At 29.5% G+C, this 21913-nt stretch overlaps 1 protein-coding gene across 1 annotated transcript; it reads right to left on the bottom strand.

Moving 5' to 3' along the window:
- Positions 1 to 508: 508 nt before the first annotated feature.
- On the bottom strand, positions 509 to 2850 carry LOC130946435 (cyclin-D5-1-like). Its single transcript, XM_057875185.1, is given in 7 exon segments — positions 509 to 1410; positions 1511 to 1644; positions 1732 to 1888; positions 1890 to 2024; positions 2100 to 2186; positions 2315 to 2584; positions 2694 to 2850. Coding segments are annotated over 6 exon segments (984 nt in total). The 5' UTR covers positions 2579 to 2584; positions 2694 to 2850; the 3' UTR covers positions 509 to 1203.
- Between the last annotated feature and the right edge of the window lie 19063 nt (positions 2851 to 21913).

Here is a 21913-nt window from a genome sequence, read left to right as displayed (position 1 = left end):
GTGTGAATAAGTGTCAATATCGAAGTTTGACAAAATGCCTCCCCCTAACACTCATAAAAAATTAATGACATTTCCGTATTCAAATGTCCTTTACTACTCACATACTTGTCAAATCGGAAAATAGCGAGAGAGACACGTACGGTATGGTAAGTTCTATGGAAACTGAAAAGGCACAATTATAGGCAACAGAATATAGCACATTCACCGCATGATTTGGTAGAGATCCGTAGATTAATACCACAATCCGTAACTACTTTCAATCATTTATTATTATTTTTTAACCAATTAATTCGCTGGCTTCTTTTACAACCTTAGTTAAATTCTCAAGTCAACAAGTACTTTCACTGGGAAAAAAGAAAAAAAAAAAAAAAGACATTTGTGATTTCTGTCACTTCTTTCTTCTTCCTAGTAAACATCTAAGGATGTGGCAAATGTAAAGAAGTCTATTTCTCCAATCCATAATCAAGAAGCAATAAACACAACAACCCCATAAACAAAACCAAGCCAATAATTTTGCAAGCAATGAAATACTGTAGGTCCATATCTTGAAAGCAAGTCCGAAACAGTCAAACAAATATTAATCACATCCATCTTTGAAAAAACTTTTGTGATGGCCAAAATGCAACACAAAGTCACCAACCATCCCCGCAATCACACCAACCGAATTCTATTTTCCCTTTTTCCACCTTTTTTGAAGACATTGCTAAAGCATCCATCAAAAAAGTAGGTTGCAAGCGACATGACAATATCCGTTATGAAATTGGATATCAAGGTTAAAATGACCAACATTAAAAAGAAAAAAATAACTATACAATAAGAATAATTGAAAGAAATAAAAAATTAATATAAAGGTAAAAAACTAAAAAGAGCATTCTAGATCTTCCACTTGGTGACTTGACCACTTGAACATGCAGCCCAAAACCTGGTTGTTTTATTGCTGTTTAGTGTTTACCCCCTTCTGTTACTTCTTTCCTAGCTGGTTCATCAGGGACACATCAAATCAAATCCTAAATAATATCTAGAGCTGTAACAATCGATACCTTTCTCCATCTCTATTTCAAGCCAGCCTCAGGGTGAGACTATAGAGTGAAAAGTGACCCTAAAAGATGGACTCTTCCTTCACATAAGTTTATTGATACTTCTTTTAAAAAAAAAAGAAAAAAAAAAAGAATTAATTGAAAATATTGGAATTCTTTTTTCTCCCTAGTCAAGTCCCTTCCCTTCAGAACTTTGATCATCATTAAATGAGAGTCTTCTCCTCTTTGTGACAGCAGCAGAAGAAGTAATTAGAGAGCTCTCTATCATGTCAATTGTTGAAGGACTAGGCGTATGCAAAACGTTATTGTCTCTTCTTGTATTATTCTCCTCTTGTAATCTTTGAATTAGATTGTAGCAGGAAAATACATCTTTCTGTGAAGGAAAACCAAACAAAGAAAAAATTGCAGTAATTAGTAATATATCTTTTCTAAGATCTTGGTGCTAATGAAAAATAAAATAAATAGGAACTCACAGGATCAAGAAACCTATGTTGAGGAATTGAACTAATCTTCAACTCTACAGCTTCTATGGTTAGTTGCTGATCCAATGACACCAAAGTAGCTGCAGCTGCAACAACAGATGGTTTGTGATCCATTATGCTCACCTCTGCAGAAAGCAACACAACATACATTTGCATTAATAAACAGAAATTAAGTGTAAAAAGAAAAGGTCATTCCAATGCAGAAAATTCACCTTTGATTGTGGTGAAGATGAGTTGCATGGTCTTGGAAAAAGTGGTAGTTGGTGGGGGTTGATTGCAGAACTTTGTGATGAAATAAGGAAGGAAATCATAGGGGGTTATAATGCTCATATTCCAATCCAATGTGGTTAGCACCAAAATCTCCATTCTCCCTAATCACTTTGCTCTCAAAGCAGTAATCTTTTGACTGAAACACTGATAACTCAGGCACACTGCATTCTTCCATCTTTGAAGCCAAAGAAAGGCATGCAATTGATAGTAACCGGATTGCCCACTCCTTTTCACTCTGCACAAAAACGAAGAATTCAATCAAAAAAGGCAAAAGCTTTTAAAATTAATCACCTTCAAAATTTGAGCTTACATCAATGGACCGCTTGGAAAGGAACCGATCGAAATATGTGACAGACAAATAAGCCGTTTGAAAGCGAAATCCCAATGTTGCTCTTGTCTGGACTCATTTACCATTGCAAATTAGAGACAAAATTAAGCCCCAAAAAATCAAAATTTTCTGATTGCAGTTTTCATTAATAAAGGTGAAGCAAAATTACAAGGAAAGTGTGAATATTTTGCACTAACTTTGAGAATCCAATTGATTGCATCTGTGCGGGAACGTTTCATCCAATCCTCAAACACAAAAGTCTCATCTTTTCGGAACCCAATACGGATCTCTCTCTCAAGCAGAACCCCCAAATCCTCATTCTCTGAAACACCTTGATGATCCATTCCTGATTGAAAGGCAGAGTATTCTTCATCTCTTTCCAATTCCAAAAATGTTTCTTCTTCTTCACAAAGAAGGTTGCACGAAGACAGATCGTCCATGTTTCTGGTTCTGTTCTTCATCAGCTCCTAGAGATTTCACCAGCTGAATCAAATCATCAACTGTAATGAAAAAATACCATATAGCACAATTTTATATTATTATATTATATAATTTTATTATAAATGTTTGACTCACATAGGACTAAGAGTAGAGCTAGCATCAAGGAAGAAAAAAAAAAAAAAGAATTTTGAGATTGAGAGAGAATAGAGTATAAGGACTGAGGTGGATGCTATGATTTAGCTGAAATTCTGAAGCTGATGTAGCAGTTACAGTTTGAACTTTGAAGACAATGATTATAATAATAAAGATATAGTAGCAATGAGGATTAACATTTATGTCTGGATTTTAGTTTCTACTCGAAATTATAAGAGGTTCTTTATTTTTTATATTGGGTTAAAAATAGTATTTTTTAGAATTATAGAATCCCTAAAATATTAATCTTACCGATTGATTTAGAATATATAAATAGAAGGGTTCAATTTTTGAGAGTACAAAAATTAAAAATACATAGATCCGTTTTTTGTACTCCTAAAAATTGGATCCTTTTAACACAAGTTAAAAAATTCTTAAGTTTAGTTATTTTTATAATTTAAAAAAAAATTATCATGTTAATATATATTATTATATTATATAATTTTATTAATCACAAAAAAATACAATTTTATTACATTATATAATTTTATTATTTTGAATCAAATTTTTAATGATAATAAAAAATATTATATAGTACAAATTTATATTATTATATTAGATAATTTTATTATAAATAGTTGATCCACATAGGATTAAAAATGTAAATAATACAGAGAAAAAAATAAAATTAAGAAAAAAGAAAATTAGGAAGACTGAATGTTATGACTTAGCTAAAATCTTAAAAGCTGATATATAGAATTTAAATTTTGAAGACAATAATTATAATGATAAAAATATATTAAGATCAAGGATTAATATTTATGCTGAGATCATAATTCAAAAAAAACAAGACTTTTATTTGAAAAAATAACATTTATCAATCTAGTGTTACTGGCTGTTACCTGATATCTATAGTAGACGTTAAATTCCGTAATTTATTTTGTTGTGGTCCGGTCTAGTTCAGGTTGCACTAATATGAACAAGTAACGTGTGACGTGGGGCTTATCCTACACAATAATCTCTAAAATGTGAGTCGTATTTTGGATGGTTAAGATCCTTCTTACCATCGTCATCCAATAACACTCTTGACCAATCAATCAAATATATAATTAAAAGAATTGTTAGTAGTTTACCATAATCAATTTTATTATGAAATTAATTTTAATTAAAGAATTACTGAACATAAATGATATTTTTTATTTTTTAATGATTATAGTTGATTCATAAATACATTATATGTTCTCAAATATTCATAAATCTATGATATATTGGGTGTTCTATATTACTACTATTCAAATTATAATGTGGTCCATGTGAAGTTTGTTCAAATCTTATAACAGAGTAAATACCTAGATAAATTAAGTTAATATAATTTTTTTAAATATTATTTAGATCTCAAAATTAGTTATTAATATATTTATATATTAAAAAATATATTATTTAATTTATTTTTAATATATATTTATAATTTAATATATATTTTATATTAATAATTAATTTTGATAGTTCATTTTAATATATACTTAATTTAGTTGAATTTTGTGTGAGATGGAGTCTAATTTTTTATTTTATTTCTTGAAGAAGTGTTATCTTATAGCTTTATACATCAATAAGGTTTACCTAATAAATAGCTTATATTTTTTACCTGATATGGACTATACAAGGTTATAATGTTATTTCAATAAAACAATTACTACTAGATTTACTTGTTAAGTTATTATTGCTAGTAACATAGTACAAGAGAAGACTAGACACCAAAAAAATAATACAAGAGAAGACTACTTAGATATATACTTAAATGGGTTATATATAACTATACAAAAAAAATAATAATGTTAGATAGTTAAAATATTATAAATAATAAAAAAATATATGATTAATAATATTTTTATTTATAAAAAAATATAAATATTCTTTTTAAATTCAATTGATATAATTAATTTTTTATAATTATTTTTTTATTTAATTACACCAAAAGTCAAATTTCAAAAATCTTTCCTTCATTATTACATTTATAATTTTATAATTTTTTTTCAAATAAAAATTTTAATTTCTTATATAGTTAATTCTAAAAAAATTCAAATCACTTCAACACATTTTATAAAAAAATTAAAACATCTTAAATTTGATCAATCTCTATTTATTGAAAATAAAAAAAAATCCAAAATTATTAGTTGGTCACATGTAAAATAATAAATAATGAGAAAAACTCATCAGAAACAGTAATTTTTTTTAGCTATTATTTTATCAGTACAAATACTAAATTGTCTTTAACATATCTAAATATGAGTGCAAATGATTGCTAGTGTTCACAAAAATTAATAAGCACTAATTCGTTGACTATGGAAGTTATGTTTTAAAATTATAGATGTTATATATATAAAATTATAGATGTTAAATTAGAGAATTTTATTCACTTTTACTGTAAAACTTATATTTTACATATAGACTCTTATAAAATAAAATATAAAAAATAAAATATAATAAATTAAGAATAAATTTAAAATAAATTAAACTCATAATAAAAACATAACATATTAAAATAATTTAAAAATATAATAAGACACATAATTCAAAATTTAATAATATTAATAGTAAAATTTATTAGTTATAAATATTATATGTATAAAAATATGATATGAGTATGAAATTATAAATGTCATATATTTATATTTATGAAATTATATAAAATACAAAATAAAAATATATAAAATTAAAGATGTCGTGAATATAAAATTATGAAATTATTGATGTTAGTTTTAATTAAGATAATATAACTGGAGTAACGGACAATTACTATTACATTCAACACAAACAAGATTATTTTTCACATGTTCTAAGGTAAAATTTTCACTCTAAGCAATTTTGACTTGCAACATATAAGAAAATTCTATATACATTCACATTGCTAGATATATCAAAATTCACCTTCAAAGTCATTCTGAGATCATCAAATAATAATAATAATAATAATAATAATAATAATAATAATAATAATAATAATAAATTTTATTATTATTATTATAAATATAAAATTATAGATAATATATTAAAAATATTTTAATAAATTTTATTATGTAATTCATAATTTTATATACTGAGTGATATAAAATAAAAGATAAATAAAAAATAAAATATGAAAACAAATATTAAATAAGTTTTTAAATAAGATTTTTTTGGTGACTTTTTAAATAAGATTTTTAGTTGATCATATTAGGATCAATTAAAATACACAAATATAAATATTAATTAAAAATATTAAAATAATTTAAAATTATATTTTATATTTTATATTAATATTCATTAGAATGTTTATACTCTTTGAAATTGAATGATGGACAATTTTTTTACTATGTGAGTTTCAATAGTTGCTAAAATCTTTTGTTGAGAAGATTAATGAATAGTTCTTTCCATTAAAAAACGCGAGATGCAACAATATCATTAAATTTTTTTTTTTCTAATAAAGCACTCAATGCATATAGGTGATTACTATTTAAATTTTTTTAAAAAAATCAAATTATTTCCTTAAAATAGCACTAAATACAAAATTGATATTATCATTGATGTGTGATTGAAAAATTTAAATAATATCCTTCCATTATAAAAATATGGAGCAAAATCTTAAAAGCTATACGGTGAACAATTTCAGTGATGCTTTTAAACAAGAAATAATTAGTATTAATGTCAATTAAAAGATTACAATGAGTGTACAAGAAAATTATTCAATTAATGACAAATCAAATGTGAGCAGCGCATAATGTTTTAAAAGTATAGTTTTTAAAAGTAATATGAATAAAGTCAAAAATAAAAACTTTTGACTATTTTGACCTGAAAATTTTTGTTTTTTAAAAAAAACTTAAATATTTAATAATAAAAAATTTTATTTTATTCTCTAAAATAAAAATCTCACATTTAGAGGATGCCGATAATAACCATATTTTGTGGAACGTTTTGCCAAGATTTTTATTGATGTAATAAACTAATAATTAAAATTGTAATATCCTATTCTGTTTCCTCCCCTCCTTCAATAATTATTGTCTAAATTTTTGAGTTGCTTTGAGCCTATGTATAATAATCTACCCTTGCTTCGTTTAAAATACTTGTTAGTTGCTAATTGCTAGCTATTAGCAGCTACCAAATAGATAATTGCATTGTTAGTAAACTAATCATTGCAGCATGGTGAGAGAAAGCTAAGTTTGATATACTAGAGTTTGTGTTCAAAATAGCTTTAATTTCATTCTTATATCCACTATTTTATCTCCTCATCTCAATGTTTTATTTCCCCCTTACAATTATTTACATTATTCTAACAGTAATCTAACTTCCAAAATAGGGGTAGCACTCGTTAGTAAATACATATAATTAATAACCTTTAATTTCCATGTGGGGAAAGTTTGACATCAATAAATTAAACCCTATGTTCACTATCATATATTCATATCCCTTTCTTTTTATGTACTCCATCTTTCAATTTAATTTTTGTTTGAAAGATCTGTAAATTTGAAATTCGTGTTTAATTAAGATATACAATATGTTTATTTAGATGTACGAGACAGAAAAACAGAGACATATAAATATAAATATAAAATTATATTCAATAAATAAAATATAAATAAAAAATATTATGTTTAAAAAAATAATTATATAAAAAAATAAATTAAATTTTTATAATTTATATTTTTATTTATCATCAAATAAAATATAAAAATATTAATTTTTATGTTTTTTATTTTTGTATTTTATTTTAAATATTTATTTTATTTTATTTTCATAATCAAATACAGTCTAAAATTAGAAAAATAATAATATCTTAATATATGTATATATACAAAAAAATACTAAAAAATTATTAAAATTTATTATTTTTAATTATTAATTAATCATTAATATTTAAAATATAAAATAAAATATATTACTAAATATTAAACTAAGAAAATTCAACTAAAAAATTAAATTAAAAATTAAATAATAACCAAAAAATTTCTAATCACCTCTAACATTTATCGTACAAGAATTCCTCTTTTTGTAGTCACCGAATCTACCCATTTGCATTACGATTTTATCAACAATTTAGTATTTTATATATATATACTAAATCGTTGTTTATTTGGGATTCATAGACTAGCTAGTTGACTTAAAAGTTAAAGTCTTTGTTTTCACCTATTTTTTTGGGAGATTTTGTTATTTAAATTATTTAAATATAAATAAAAAAATAAAGATTAAAACCACAGAAGATTGAAAGTTAAAACCTAAAATATAGATACTTTAACAAAAAAATCTATAGAAATAATAGATACCGTGATAAGAAAAAAGATTAACATCATATGCTTATAAAAAATAAAATGAATCGACGCAAAGGCTAAAAAATTGAATACCTCTTAATTTAAATTTTAATATACAAGAAAGAAGAGGAATAGAAATGTGATAGATATTATCGTGAATAAGCATTGAAAGAAGGACATAGTGAATATTAAGAGGATGAATAGTAAAACCATCTCTATCAAATTTGTAGTAAAAAATAGTATTTTTCATGTGATTAGTGCCTATACACCACAACAACACAAAATAAAGTTTTGGAAGGATATAGAGAGTTGGGTCTAAAACATACTTTCGGGAGATAAAATTTTTTTAGAAGAAGATTTAAATGGCCATGTTGGAAGAGAAGTGACTATGTATGAAAGTATTCACGGAGGCCATGGTTTCAGGGTGGTCAATACTGAGAATAAAATTATTCTGGACTTTTCCTCAACTTTTGACCTTCTCATCGCAAATACATATTTTAAAAAGAGAGATGAACATCTTATAACTTGTAGGAGTGGCATAACATACTCTCAAATCGACTTCTTCTGGTTGAAGAGAGTCGACCGAAAATTTTGCATTAATTGTAAAATTATTTTTGGAGAGAATTTAACAACATAACATAGGATGCTAGTAATGAATTTTTGTTTTGAGTAAAAGTTGAGGAAAAGACATTATACGAAAAACCCAAGGACAAGGTGGTGGCGGATGAAAGGCGAGAAACAAATAAACTTCCTAAGACGGGTAAAAGAAGATGCAAAGTGGGTAGAAAATAGAAGCGCGGAGGAGATGTGGAGGGAGATGGCGGACGTTATTAGAAGAATAGCAAAAATAAGTTTTGGTGAATTTAGAAGGATAGGACCAAGAGACAAGGAGTTCTGTGGTGGAATGCGAGTGTACAAGAAAAGATAAAGGTAAAAAGTGAGTGCTTTAAAAGAGTGGTCTTTGTACCACAATGTAGATAAATGGAAAAAATATAAGGCAGTTAAGAAAGAGACAAAAGTGCCTGTAAGTGAAGTAAGAACAAGAGTATATGAGGGTCTCTACCAGTCTTTAGGCATGAAGGAAGGAGAAAAATGTATATATAGAATCGCAAAAAGTCGTGAAAGAAGAACGTGATACTTGGATCAGGTTAAGTGCATAAAGGATAAAGATTGAGAGATTTTGGCTCAAGATGAGAAAATAAATGAAAAGTGGAAGAGCTACTTCTACAAGTTATTTAATAAATGACAAAAGACTCTTCCAAACCTTGGTCAGTTATGCATGATGGAAGAAGATCAAAACTTCGACTACTATCGAAGGATTCGAGACTTCAAGATAAAAGAAGATCTAAAGCAGATGAAAAATGGCAAGATAGTAGGATCCGATATATTCCAATTAAGTTTAGAAGGGCCTTGGAGAGAAAGGCATCAGTTGGTTAACCAAGTTTTTTAATGAGGTTTTAAGGTCAAAGAAGATGCCAGATGAGTGGAAAAAGAGCACCTTAATACCTATCTATAAGAATAAGGGGATATATAGAGTTGCAGAAACTATAAAGAGATCAAACTCATGAGTCATACCATGAAGTTATGGAAAAATGTGATAGAACAAAGGCTGAGACAAGAGACACAAGTAATAGAGAACTAATTTGGTTTTATGCCAAGCAGATCCACCACTGAAGCTACATACCTGTTAAGAAGGATGATGAAGAGGAATCGTAATAATAGAAGGGATCTACATATAGTGTTTATTCATTTGAAAAAAGCGTATGACAGAGTATCAAAGTAGGTCTTATGGAAGGTTTTGGAAAGGAAGAGAGTAAGGATCACATATATTCGTGCAATTAAAGACATGTCTAATGGGGCTACAACTAGTGTGAAGACTTAAGGTGGTGATAGAGGAATTTTTTATTGGTATAGGATTACATCAGGAATCATCATTAAGTCCATACCTTTTCACATTAGTTTTGGAAGTACTCACAGAGCATATCCAAGAACCTGTGCCATGGTGTATGCTTTTTGCCGATGATATCATCCTTATAGGAGAGTCAAGGGAAGACCTAAATAAGAAGTTGGATTTATGGAGAGAAGCACTAGAAGTGTATGGTCTGTGCATAAACCATAGCAAGACGGAATATATGGAATGTAAGTTCGGTCGTCGAAGGAAAAACCCTAATACAGAGGTCAAGATTGGAGAAAAACATCTTACGAAAAGTTAAAAGTTTTAATTATCTTGGGTGAATCATACAGGATAATAGAGAGATTGAATAGGATGTAAATCATAGGATCCAAGCAAGTTGGTCAAAATGGCGGAATGCATCTGAGTTTTATATGTGACAAAAAAGTGCATTTAAAACTTAAAGGTAAATTCTATCGTACTGCTATCAGACCAACTATATTTTATGGCACAGAGTATTGGATGACCAAAGGAGAGTACAAACATAAGTTAAGTGTAATAGAAATGAAGATGTAGAGATGGAAGAGTGGTCATACGCGATTGGATAGAATAAGGAACAAAGATATAAAAGAGAGAGTTAGACTGGCACCTATTGTGAAAAAGATGGTAGAATTGCATTTCAAGTGATTTGGACATGTGAAAAGAAGATCGAAAAAGTACTCAATCAGTAGGGTGGATGAAATAGAAGATAGATAAGGAGTGAAAGGCAGAGAAAGACATAGAAAGATCATTTATGAGGTGGTCAAACGAGGTTCTATATGTAAACAGTCTCTTTGTATACGTGATATCTGATAAAGTTTAATGGCGTTGTTTGATTCATGTAGCCGATATCCCACCTAGTGGGACAAGACTTTGAGTATAGAACAGTCAAAATCATAAAAAATACAACTCAAATATTATGCATCCGAGATACATACAGTTTAAAAATTCGTGCATAAATCAGGTACACTATACTTGGTTTACAGCCATAACAAAATTTATGACACTGTATTTGAAATACATACAATTTAAAAATTTTTTTTTCTTTAAATAATATTTATCTATCTTTTAGTTACTAATTTATTAGTTTATTGGTCTAATTAATTTAACTGGAATAATCGTTTTATAATTAAATAATAAATAAAATATAAATAAATATACTAAAATAATAAGTTATTAATTAAATAACAAGTATTTCTTGATAATTAAAATTGTAAATTATAAAATCTATAAATAATCTTTAATCTCATATAATTTATGTACAATTTTAATAAAGTTGTTAGCACAAAAATTAATTTAATTTTTAAAAATTATTTTATTAAAAATAATTAAATTAAATTTAAAAATTTGAATTTAAATTAATTAAGACTCTTATATAATTTTTATAATAATTGAATATTTTTTATATTTAAAATTTTAATAATTAAAAAATAATAAAAATTAAATAATTTTTTTAGATAATGTGTATTATATTTTATTTTATTAATATTTTAAATAGGGATAAAATTTATCATAAAAAAATAAACTAAATAGATATTATAAAAAATATTTTATATTAGTAAGAGAAAATAATAATAATAATAATAATAATAATAATAATAATAATAAGTTTTTACATATTAACTATAATAAAATTATGAAAAACACTGTAATAAGAATAGTACATTGACGGAGTAATTTATAAGTAAAATATATAAAAATAAAAGATAAATAAATATTATTTAAAAAATATATATTTTTTATAAATTGTATATATTTTAGATATAATGTCAGAAATTTTGTTAAGGCTGTATCTTAAATACAACACACCCGACTTATGTACAAATTTTTAAATTGTATATATCTTATACACATAATACTTGAGTTGTGTATTTTATGGTTTTGATTACTCGAGATGCATAAAGTTTATACAAATACGTAAATACACTACAAATTATATATTTTCAAAAATATTATATTTAACTTATTTAAATAAAAAATCTTTTTTTATTTTTTTTTTTGTGTAATTTATTATTCTCATTTTTCAATAATAAATCTGAGTCCATTCTATATTATTTAAGTTTAATTATTCTGTTAATTTTTATAATTTTATCAAATTTAATTAAGTTTTTATATTTTTTTATTTAAAATTTTACATTATGTTTAATTTTATAATTAGATCCTTTTAATATAAAAATTGTTAAAATTAATAGAATATTTATCTTAAAATATATACGATCAAAAATCTAGTTAAACTTTTAATTATAAATATTTTTAATTTATAAAAAATATTCAATTAACTTTAATATTTTTTCTACTAAAAATTTTAATTATAAAATTAAAATATTATAAAAATTTAACTAAAAATATATAAAAATTTAATTATAAATTTAATAAAATTATAATAACACACAAAATCATTAAACATATTACTTATTGAACTGGACAGGCGTCATTCACTGTCATCTATGGCAAACCTACTAAAACTATAAAATTTCACATACTCATCCAAGTATGCTTATGGATTCTGTGCCTGCTATTTATTTAATTTTTAAACGAAGACCTTCAAGGTCAAGGACGGATTCAAAAATCTAACAATGGAAGGATAAAAAATTAAAATTTTGTATAATTAAATATAATATTATATATTTAATAATAGATATAATTATAATTAATTTTTTAAATAAAAAATTAATAAATACTTATCAAATAAAAAATATCTCAATTTTAATAAATATTTGTCAAATAAAAAAATCATCTAATAAAATATAAAATTATCTATTTTTAAATATTTTGTTAATTAATTTACTTTAGTAAGTATTAATTACAGTGAATAAAATTTTTATATTTTATATCATTATAAAATATAACATAAAATAATATAAATTAATCTCACTAACAATTTTGTTATGTGAATTTAAAATATACTAAAGTATTTTTATATAAGAATAGGGGGTAAAAAATAATAAAAAAAACAACCAAATTGCCAATTAAAAAAAGAACAATATTATTATAAATAATATTAAAATATTTTTTATATGATTATAAATGTTAAAATTAATTTAAAAAAATAAATATAAAAAGAACTCTAAATCAAATAAAAAATATAAATAATATAAATGTATATAGAGAAATTTAAACTCTAATACATAAAAAATACTAACTCTTTTTATTATTATTACGCTATTAAATTTTATCTATATAATACATCTATTATAATAGTATGAGTTTAAAATTTGTTGAGGCCAAAACCACCACTTACCCCCTTGAATCCGTCATTGTTCAAGACTAATCTCATCAAAACAATATATTTATAAATTATGAATAAAGATAAAAAAAAAGTCCAACAGACAAAATTAAAGAAGGGTACTTGATAAGTATATGAATATATTAATTTTGATACAGCTTTAATAATGTAAAATATTTTTTATTTTATTAATTATATGTTGTTATTAATATTAATAAAACTTAAAATGCTATAATAAAGATAAATTGTTTAAAAATTTGTATCTTAGGATTTGTGTTCTCTATTAGGTTTCTCCTAAAAGAGTGATACATTCGATTTTATCGAAGCTGTGTGTTCTAAAGTGTGTGCTGCGACAGAATTGTTCTTTCCAATTCAGATGGTAGAGCTAGGAGAGTTTCGGAGGGGTAGAGATAGACGTGATGATGAAGGCTTTGATGATTTACATTTCAATGAAAAAGACATTAAGGCAGGAGTGAAAAACTGTGAGAAAAATCTAGTAGGGAGACTAATGTCAGACTTAATATTCACAATAGATAAAATAGAGGCAGCTTTGGGAATTATATGGAGGAGACCGGAGGGTTTTCGAGTTATTGACCATGGGAATAATATATACCAATTCTTCTTTGATAAAGAAACTGATGTGATCAGAATCGAGAGAGGATTGTCATGGTTGTTCAAAAATTACATCATTCACTTTTGGAGATGGTGAGAAGGAATGGAGATAGAAGCAGAAGATTATTCTCGAATTTCTATTTGAGTCCAATTCTGGAGACTCTCTGAACAATGTAAAACCCTAGAACTTGGACACAATTGGGGCTAGGCTAGAAAAAATTTTGGAAGTGGACTTTTTCAATGTCCGTGGGAGGGAAGGAAGAATTGTGAAAGTAAGAATTCATATAGATGCCACGAGAATGCTGCACGAAAAAATAAGTCTAGTAGGCCCTAGAGGGAAGAAAATTAAAGTGTATTTTCGTTATTAAAGAATTAGGAATTACTGCAGGTATTGCAGAAGAAAAACAAGGAAAAAACTGAATTACAGAAAATCTCAAGGTTGTTAATTCGGTTGGAGGGACGGAGAAAAGAAGAATGAAGGAACAAATAACTTCAATAAGGAGTGTAAAGAGTCCAGAAAATCCACGCTAGTCAATCTTCTCCAAGAATTTTCTAAACTCAACATGAGAGAGCACAATTCCAAGGAGACATTAGTAGTCAGCAACTCAAATCACTCGCAACCAATACCAGAGAAGGAGAAGGAACTAGCTGCTGCAAACAGGGAACAAATGGGGGACACATGAGAATCAACTTTAAAGGAACTTGATGATAATGATATTGTGGTTATTATTATTAATGGAGCTTCATTTGAATCCAAATTTAGAGACCTTAATACTGTTAATCTGGTGGAGAATGAGCTTCATTCACTATTAGGCAACACTTCTAATTTAATGCCACGTATATTCCATCAAGGTTCAGGAGAAAAAGGGGATGAAAAAACAAGTGGGGACATATAAAATGGAAAATATGGCTAGGAAGAAAAATGGAAACTATGGAAAAGTGATAGGAGCTAAAAGGGGCTGTTTGATGATGCTGGTTTGAAAGGATCTAAGAAGATGTGCTTGGATGAAGTAAATACAGCTGAATAAGTGAAGGGTGTCAACCAAAAATGACACCCGAGTGTCCATGAAGATGCTAATATGGAATTGTCGGAATTTGGGAAAACCCCTAGCAATTCATAATAAAAAAGGGTTTTAAAAAATCTCATTCCCATGGAGTGATATTTCTCTGTGAAACAAAAAATGCCATTTCATTTGTTGAACAAAAAAGAAGAAGTTGTGGATACCAGTATGGTTATTGTGTAGCTTCGAGTGGTACTATAGGGGATTTGGCAGTGTGGTGGTTTAAAGGAGTCAAATTAACAATTAAAACAACTCTTTTCTTTTGCATTTATTTTACTATTGAAGAGATACCCATCACAAAAAAGTTTGAATGTGTTTGCCATTCATTTACACAGTTTAGAATCAATAAGACAACAACAATTTGATGAACTCCTACAGCTTATAGCGATCACAGAGGACAACTATGTGGTAATTGAAGATTTTAATGCTATTGCTGGCAGCCATGAAAAGGAAGGGAGAAGGAACAAACAACCAAGTTCAATTGCACAATTTAATTCTTTCATTAACTCGGCAGAACTAATTGACTTGGATTATGTTAGAAATAAAATACTTGGTGGAAGCGTAGTGATAGAGATCGAGGAATTAGAGAAAGACTTGACAGATGCCTATTCTCAATTACTATGAAACAGAATTTTCCTCAAGCTATCCTCACACACATGAAAGATATTGGGTCTGATCATAGACTGATTCTACTTTCTACTGAAACAGAGGAAGAGAAAAAGAAGAACAAGTTTCGCTTTGAGGAACGATGGTGCACTAATCCTGAAATTACCACAATTGTTGATGAGGTATGGAAGGAAACAATAATTGACTCTAAAATGTTTTTTTTTTTTCAAAAACTCAAGCTCTGTAGACATCACATAGTAGAATGGCAAAAATTAAATGTGTCAAATACAAGGAAACTAACAAAAGAGTTATCCAAGCGGCTGGCTGAAAAGAAACAAAATATAAATGAAGGTAACAAGGAGGAGATCCTACAACTAGAGAAAGAATTATCCCAAGCTCTAGAGTTGGAAGAACGATATTGGAGGGAGAAATCACGGGCTCATTGACTTCATTGCGGAGATCAAAACACTCATTTCTTCCATACTAAATTTCAAATGAGAAATAGACATAACAAGCTCTAGCGGTTGGAGGACGGAAATGGAGGATGGCTTTATAAAAAAACATGAAATTGGTGAGCAAGCTTAAATATTCTATCAAGACCTTTTTCAGCAAGGTAATCCTACCAATACTTACTTACTCATGGAAAATTTAGAACCCAAAATCTCGGCCAGTATGAATAGAAATTTACAGCGACCTATCACTGACCAAGAAATCAAAAGAGCGATTTTCTCAATATCCTTGATGGGTTTTCTGGAAAAAATTTTCAATTATTTTAAGGTATAATTGATCAAGATATCAAAGAAGTAGTGAGGAGTTTCTTTTCAGGGGGGCGAATGCTGCGAGGGTTTAACCATACTCAAATTTGCATCATTCCAAAAGTAAATAACGCTTCTTCAATGCAACAGATTCGACCAATCTCTTTAAAGACTACCTTCTACAAGATAATTTCTAAGATCATAGTCCACAGAATGCAACCACTAATGACAAGAATAATCAGTGAGAACCAGAGCGCATTCATACGAGTAGAGGTGTTCATAAAAAAACCAAAATGTGGTTAATTGGTTAAAAAATCATAACCATATTTTGGTTAATCAGTTTAATAAAATAATTTTAAAAATCATATCTATATTTTTTAAAATTGGTTAACCAAAACCAAATAAAAAAACCGGTTTTTAACCGATTAACTAAAACCAAATCAAAACCTAATTTCAAAATCAAATTACATACTCTCTCTATTCCTTTCTCTCTCTCCCTCTCCCCCTTCCTCTCTTTCTCTCTCTCTCCTTTCTCTTCTTCTTCTTCTCTCTCTCTCTCTCCCTTCTTTCTCTTCTTCTCTCTCTTTCTTTCTCTTTCTCTCCTCCTATCTTTCTTTTTTCCTTCTCTCCCTCCTCTCTCTCTCATTTTTCTTTTTCTCTTCCTCCTCTTTGTCCTCTCTTTTTCTCTCTCCCCTTTCTCTCTTTCTCTCTCTCTATTCTCTCTCCCCTTCTCTCTCTTCTTTTTCCTCTATTTCTCTCCCCTCTCCCTCTCTCTCTCTCTGTTCTCTCTCTCACTCATTTTTCTCTTTATCTCCTCTCCCCTTCTCTCTCTCTCTCTTCCATCATCTCTTCCTCCTCTCTCTCTCTCTCTCTCTTCCCTCTTTCTCTCATCCTTTCTCCCCCTATCTCTCTCTTTCTTTTTCTCTCTCCTTCCTCTCTCTCTCTCTCACTCTTTCTCTCTCTACCTCATTTTTTTTCTCTGTCTCTTGTCTCTCTATCCTTCTCTCCCTCTCTCTCCCCTTCCCTCTTTCTCTCTCACCTTCTTTCTCTTTCTCTCCTTTTTTCTCTGTCTCTCTCTCTCTCCTTCTCTTTGCTCTCTCGCTAACTCTCTCTCTCTCTTCTTACCCTCTTTCTCCCTTCCTCTCTCTCCTCCCCTTCCTCTCTCTAATCATCTCTTCCCTTTTTCTATCTCTCCTCCTCCTCTCTCTCTCTCCCCTCCTATCTCCCTCTCCTCTCCACTCCTTCTCTCTCTCTCCCCCATATCTCTCTCATTTCTCATCTCTTTTTCTTTCTCTCTCTCTCTCCCCTCTCCTTTCTCTCTCTCTCTCCCCTCTCCTTTCTCTCTATCTCTCTCTTTCCTTTCCCTCCCCTCTCTTTCTCTCTCTTTTTTCTCTCTTTCTTTCTCTCATTCCTCTCTCTTTCATTTTCTTCTTTCTCTCTCTCCTCTCCTTCCGCTCTCTAATTATCTCTTCCCTTTTCTATCTCTCATTCTCTCTCTCCTATATCTCTTTCCTTTCTCCTCTATTTTCCCTTCTCTCTTTTTCTCTCTCTCTCTCTCTCTCCCCTCTCCTTCCTCTCTCTTTCTCCTTTCTCTCCCCTCTCTTTTTTCCTCTCTCTTTTTTCTTTTCTCTCTTCCTCTCTCTCATTCCTTTTCTTCTTTCTCTCTCCTATTTTTTCTCTCCTCCTCTTTTTCTCTTCTTTTTCTCTCTTTTTTTTGTCTTTCTTTTTTTACTCTCTCTTTTTTTTCTTTCTCTACTTTTTCTCAATCTCTATCCCTCTTCTATCTCTTTTCTCCTCTTTTCTCTAAAGCGAGAGAGAAGAGAGAGGAGGAGGAGAAAAAAAGGAGAGAGATAAGAAGAGAGAAGAAGGATAGGAAAGAGAGAAGAAGAAGAAAGAGAAAAAGAAATAGAAAGAGGACAAAGAGAGAGAAAGAGAGAGGGAAGAGAGAGATGATGGAGAGAGAGAAAAGAGAGGAGGGGAGAGAGAAGGGGAGAGGGAAAGAGGGAAGGGGAGAGAGAGGGGGAGAGGGAGAGGAGGGGAGAGAGAAAGAGGAAAGGGGGAGAGAGAGAGAGAGAGGAGGGGGATCGAGAGAGAGAAAAGAGAGAGAAATAGAGAGTGAAAAAGAAGAGAAGAGAAGAGAGAGGACGGGGAGAGAGAGAGAAATGGGAGAGAGGGGAGAGAGAGAGGAAGAGAAAGAGAGGGGAGGGGGAGAAAGAGGGAAAGGGGAGAAAGGGAGAGAAAAGAGGAGAGGAGAGAAAAGGGGATAGATGGAAAGAAAGAGATAAAAAAAAGTTACTCATATCATTTATAAGAAGATTATTTATATTAGAAAAAATTATTTATAGAAAATGCTGAAAAGAGATAAGAAAGAAAAAGAAACGAAAGCAACGGAAGGAATTTCATTATTTACAAATGTTACTCGTATTACTTAGAAAGAAAAAAAAATTCAGATTAAAAAATTCAATTAAAAAAAGGTTTAAAAATTTGGCTTTTTGTATGTACAAATATTAATTTTTGTGTAAAAATTTATTTTTACATGTAAAAACTAATTTTATGGTATAAAAATCAATTTTTAGTGTAAAAACTAATTTTTTAATATAAAAATCGGTTATTTTTTAAAAACCAGTTTTTGTTTTAATAACCGGTTAAAAACTGGTTTTGAATTTCACTAACCGGTTAATAACCAATTTCATAATGTAAAACCAATTTAGTTAATTAACCAATACTATATTTTGGTTAACCAAAAAGTTGGTTTGGTTTTTGAATTAACCAAACCATGAACACCCCTACATATGAGGAAGGCTCATTAACGACAATATCCTAATTGCACATGAATGCATGCATTTCTTGAAGAACAAAAGAGCTAGGAGTTGTGAAATGGCAGTCAAGCTGGATATGAGCAAAGCATATGATAGAGTAGAATGGAGCTACCTATGGTTCATGATGGAAAAATTGGAATTTGGCAGAAAGTGGATCAGCTGGATCAAGGAGTGTCTAACTTCAGTTTCTTGTGCTGTTTTGGTGGAAGGTCAACCAACAGGTTTCTTTAGACCTAGCAGAAGATTTTGACAAGGAGATCCTCTCTCACCCTACCTCTTCCTCATCTGTGAAGGTTTAACCCATCTGCTCCACCAAGGAGAACAGAATGATATGCTTCACAGTCTGAAACTGAATGCTAGATTTCCCTCGATTAGTCATCTACTATTTGCTGATGATGCAATCCTGTTCAGTAAGACTAATTACCAGAGTTGCGAATCCATATTGCAAGTATTGGAGACCTATGGAGCTATTAGTGGACAGCAGGTAAACTTAGACAAGTCCTCAGTATTTTTTAGCAATAATTTTTTTCCATTACTACGAGACCAGCTGACAGATAGTCTAGGCATTAGACATGTCAGATACCAAAATAAGTATCTTGGAATGCTAGTAGCAATTAATAGATCAAAGACACAAACCTTTAACTATATTAAAGAGAAAGTAATGAAGAAATTGCAGCATTGGAAACACTATTTACTATCCACTAGTGGGATGGAGGTTCTATTGAGGGTGTCGTTTCAGCCATTCCCATATACACGCTAAGCTGCTTCAAATTACCGGACTCCATAATTGATAAACTACACAAGATGATGATGCAATTTTGGTGGGGATAACGCAATAATGAGAATAAGATGCAATAGATTAGTTGGGATGTCATGAGTAGACCGAAAGCACTGGGAGGCCTAGGTTTCATAGACCTTAAGGCCTTCAATTTGGCTATGTTGGCGAAACAAAGATGGAGGCTGAGCACTAAGGAATACTCCTTGATTTTTAAGGTCTATTGAAACAGATACTTCAAGTATTTATAATGGGCATAGAGGAGTCTCCTAGAAGGTTGTAAGGTGCTTGAGAAGGATATTAAATGACAAATAGGAAGAGGTGAAACTATTAGAATCATGGAAGATCATTGGTTTGGTGAGAACCCTCCCTTTAATATCCCTCCAACTAACAACACAAATCCTACTCTCATCTGGGTTAGAAAACTATTAAGGAAAGATGGAAGTTGGGATCAAAATCTAATCCAAAATAATTATTTCTTGGAGGTGGCAAGAATAATTTGCCAGACCACTAGATCATAAACAAAGGACAAATTAATTTGGAGCAAGGAGAAAAATGGTTTATATTCAGTAGCTTTAGGATATGATGTTGTATTCTACTTCTATCACATTTATGAACAGTAGCTAGATCCAAAATTCAGAGACAAAAAATTCAGGGACAGAATTTGAAAACTCAAATGCACTCCAAAAATTAAAGCATTTCTATGGAAGTTAAGTCACAACAGCTTACCTCTGATAGAGAGACTTCACTCCAGAATGACTAATATTCCACCAAATTGTCAATGATGTCACCAACATCCTAAATCGGCATTCCACTGCTTCGTCACGTGTCCAGTCTCAACAGAATTTGGACAAAATTCGGACAGCACCTTGTTCCTGCCAACTAACATGACCAACCACTATGGAAATGATTTAGTTCAAGCTTCAATTTCATTAAATCAAGATAACAAAGCAAGAATCTTCTTACCTAGTTAACATACTGATAAACCCCGTTTTGACGGTTTATCTTGTATTGATTTTAAGAGATTTTATGACCTTTTACCCACATTTATCCATTGAAATAGCATGGTTTTATAACTTCTCCTTTAATTGTGCTTAAGAGTGAAAACATGCTTTTTAGGTCTTAAAATAAATAAATTCAATTCACCTTGATTCCATTAGATGCCTTGATATGTTTGTTAAGTGACTTAAGGTTTAAGAGGCAAAGATTGGACCAAGGGAATGAAGGAAAAGCATGTAGAAATGGAGAACTCATGGAGAAATAAAGGAAACGCAAAAGCTGTCAAGCCGACATCTTCGCACTTAATCGATCATAACTTGAGCTACAGAGGTCCAAATGATGCGGTTCCAGTTGGGTTGGAAAGCTAACATCCGGTGCTTCGAAACGATATAAGATTTGTCATAGTTGCTATACGTATAAGGATGCGTACGCGCACTGTACGCGCACGCGCCGTTGGTGCACGTGATCACTTCATGCAAACTCGTGGCTAGCGAATTTACAAGCCTTGTGGGCCCAATCCAACTCATTTCTAATGCTATTTAAGCCAAGGATTGAAGGGGAAATGAGGACACTTTTCATACTTTAGATACTTTTGATCATTAGCTTAGTTTAGTAGTTAGAATTAGTTTCTAGAGAGAGAAGCTCTCACTTCTCTCTAGGATTAGGATTAGGATTAGTTCTTAGATCTAGGTTTTAATCTTTGCTTTCTTCCACTTCTATCTCTCAATTCTTTGTTGCTACATTCATCTTCTTCTACTCTTTTGTTGTAATTTCCTTTATGTTGTTCTTATATTTTGTTGTAGATCTAGTATTGTTCCTTCTACATTCTTCCAATTCAATAAGAGGTAATTCATACTAAATGTGTCTTCTTTGCTTTTCTATTGTTGATCTCTTGTTTTTGTAGTTGTAGATTCCTTTAATTCTTGCATTTAATAATGATTACTTCTATTGCACTTTATGTGTTTGTTGAAATGTCTCTTTTAGTTTTAGTGTAGATTTTGTTCCTCTTGGCCTATGTAGAGTAATTAGTGACACTTGAGTTATCTAATTCCTTTGTTGATTGATAATTGGAGAGATTGCTAATTGGTTTTGAGTGCACTAAAGCTAGTCTTTCCTTGGGAGTTGGCTAGGACTTGTGGCTCAAGTCAATTCATCCAC

This window comes from Arachis stenosperma, chromosome 8, assembly GCF_014773155.1.
Source record: "Arachis stenosperma cultivar V10309 chromosome 8, arast.V10309.gnm1.PFL2, whole genome shotgun sequence".
Lineage (NCBI taxonomy): Eukaryota > Viridiplantae > Streptophyta > Magnoliopsida > Fabales > Fabaceae > Arachis > Arachis stenosperma.
This window is presented reverse-complemented; position numbering and strand designations above follow the sequence as displayed.